This window comes from Colobus angolensis, unplaced genomic scaffold, assembly GCF_000951035.1.
Source record: "Colobus angolensis palliatus isolate OR3802 unplaced genomic scaffold, Cang.pa_1.0 Scaffold81, whole genome shotgun sequence".
NCBI lineage: Eukaryota > Metazoa > Chordata > Mammalia > Primates > Cercopithecidae > Colobus > Colobus angolensis.
The window spans coordinates 11,152,686-11,155,204 of record NW_012121932.1 but is presented as its reverse complement, the minus strand read 5'-3'; the positions used below and the strand labels follow the sequence as shown (position 1 = coordinate 11,155,204).

General features: G+C 49.3%; 1 protein-coding gene across 1 annotated transcript in view; it reads left to right on the top strand.

The window, feature by feature from the left end:
- The first annotated feature begins 2,072 nt into the window (after window positions 1–2,072).
- The window catches only part of CAPN8 (calpain 8), a 78,418-nt gene continuing 77,971 nt past the window's right edge, over window positions 2,073–2,519 (top strand). The window contains exon 1 of the mRNA XM_011929493.1: window positions 2,073–2,391. Coding sequence (XP_011784883.1) covers window positions 2,155–2,391 — 237 coding nt within the window. The 5' untranslated portion in view covers window positions 2,073–2,154. The remainder of the gene's footprint in view (window positions 2,392–2,519) is intronic.

Sequence of the window (2,519 nt, the reverse complement as noted above, 5' to 3'; positions counted from 1 at the left end):
CTTCCTTCCTTCCTTCCTTCCTTCCTTCCTTCCTTCCTTCCTTCCTCCCTTCTTTCTTTCCTTCTTTTTCAGACAGGGTTTCATCACTTTGTCACCCAGGCTGGTGTGGGTGACTCACTACAGCCTTGACCTGACCTCCTGGGCTCAAGCAATCCTCCTACCTCAGCTTCTTGAGTAGCTGGGACTACAGGTATGCACCACCATACCCAGCTAATTTTTTCATTATTTTTTTTTTAAGAGACTGGGTCTTGTTATGTTGCCCAGGTTGCTCTTGAACTCCTGGGCTCAAGCGATCCTCCTGCCTCAGCCTCCCAAAGTGCTGAGATTATAGACCTGAGCCACCATGCCTGGCCTGGCCTTGAATTTCTGATGAAACCTGGGAAACCACATGTTTTTCTGAACACCTCGGGAGCGACCCTTCTTTCTGCTTGCTCAGACCTACCCACCTAGCTAAGTGCTTAACACATGGACTGTCACTGGCTTAGAAGATCAGAGTTGGAGGCCTCAGAGGTCGGCTGGTCCAGAGCTTCTCAGTGGGCAGCCCTGGATCCTTGTATTAGCATCATCTCTGGGGTAATGGTTTGAAAACTACAGATTCCTGGGTCTTACTTCAGACCTTCTGAATTATAACTCTTTTTTTTGGGGGGGGATGGGGGTGGAGGATTTGTGGTAGCACCTATTAAGGAATCAGCATTTTGAGCGAGTCCTCCGAGGGATTCTTCTGCACACGGTATTTGTTTCCTGCATCTTCTGTAACAAATGACCAAGATGTGGTGGCTCAGAACAACATACATGTATTCTCTCACCAGTCTGGAGGCCAGAAGTCCCAAGGCTGTGAAGTCAACGTGTCGGCAGGCCCACACTCCTCCAGCGGCTCTAGGGGAGAATCCATTCTTGCCCCTTCCAGTTCCTGTGGCTGCTGGTGTTCCCTGGAGTGGGGCAGGATCTCACTAACCTCTGTCTGCCTCATCTCATCGCTTCTCCTTTTTGTCTATTGTCAAATCTTCCTCTGCCTTCCTCTTATGAGGACACTTGTGTATTTAGGGTCAGGATAATCTTCCCATCTCGAGATCCTTAACTTAGTCATAGCAGCAAAAACCCTTTTCCCAGATAAGGGACTATTTACAGGTTCTCAAGATGAGGACTTGGTATCTTTGGGGGACCATTTTCTAGTGTGCCACAAACACTGAAGTTCAAAAAGCATTGATGTGGTTGACATTCTTTGGGTAGACCAGATGTAGGAAACTGGAGCCCAGAGAGAAGTGACTAATCCAAGGTCATACAGCTTGTAACTCACTTCTGAGATTGGAATCAAGGCTCCTGATTCCAAGGCCTCTCTGGAAATCCTGGCTCCAAGGAATAGTGATACCTGACATTCACTGAATGTTACTTCCATACTGTTCTAAGCAGATGACATGTACTATCTCGTCACTCTTCCAAACAACCCTTTGAGGTAGGGTCTCCTATGATCTTCCAGTTTATACATAAAAAAGTTTAGGAGAAAAGAGGTTAAATAACTTGCCCAACATGACAGAGTGAATTACTGGGGGAGCCAGGATAGAAACTGAGGCAGTCAGAGGCCAAAGCCTTCACTCACAGGTGGAACCTCCTCCAGTAGGGCTTATTCCAAATCTGGCCTATGAATCACCACTCTCTGATATTTTTTGCTTTCCTAGGAAATATGGACCCAAACTTTTCTGGCAGGAAGGGAGGGCCCTGTAGTAACCACTTGCCTTCTTCCTGCTCAGAGCCATGCCTCCAATTTCTTGGTGAATGTTTGCTTCAAGCTGCACAATGAGCCTTCTTATCTCAGTCAATGGGCTTGATGCAAGGCAAACGGATCTTGCAAAGAGGTGTGTGGAGGGGATGCCGGGGTGGGGGTAAAGATGCTAATGGCCTGGGATGGGCCCTGGAAGGTTCCCAGACCCCAGATTATTTGCAAAAGGCAGAAGAAGAAGGTGGGGCAGATTGGCCTGGACCTTGGGTACATATTTGTCCCTAACCATGACTCACTTCCTTCTGGAACAGGGCCTCAGGTGAAATGTTTGTCTGCTCCACCTCCCTTAGTGCCTTATAGCTCCCCTCCCAGTGGAGCAGGTGTCTGAGAGTACCGTGCAGCCTTGCCCTTCTGTCCACCCTACAGAGTCCACGGCCATGGCAGCCCAGGCGGCTGGTGTATCTAGGCAGCGGGCTGCCGCTCAAGGTCTTGGCTCCAACCAAAAGGCTTTGAAATACTTGGGCCAGGATTTCAAGACCCTGAGGCAACAGTGCTTGGACTCAGGGGTCCTGTTTAAGGACCCTGAATTCCCGGCATGTCCATCAGCTTTGGGCTACAATGATCTTGGACCAGGCTCTCCACAAACTCAAGGCATCATCTGGAAGCGGCCCACGGTAAGGAAGCGGGCTTGCTATTGAGTGACATACAGGGTGGAGGGGCCTTACATCTGATCAGGAGGAACTGAGGGAGAAGTTGAGGCTGTGGATCCTAAGTGTCTGGATCTCACATTTCAGACCCCTCC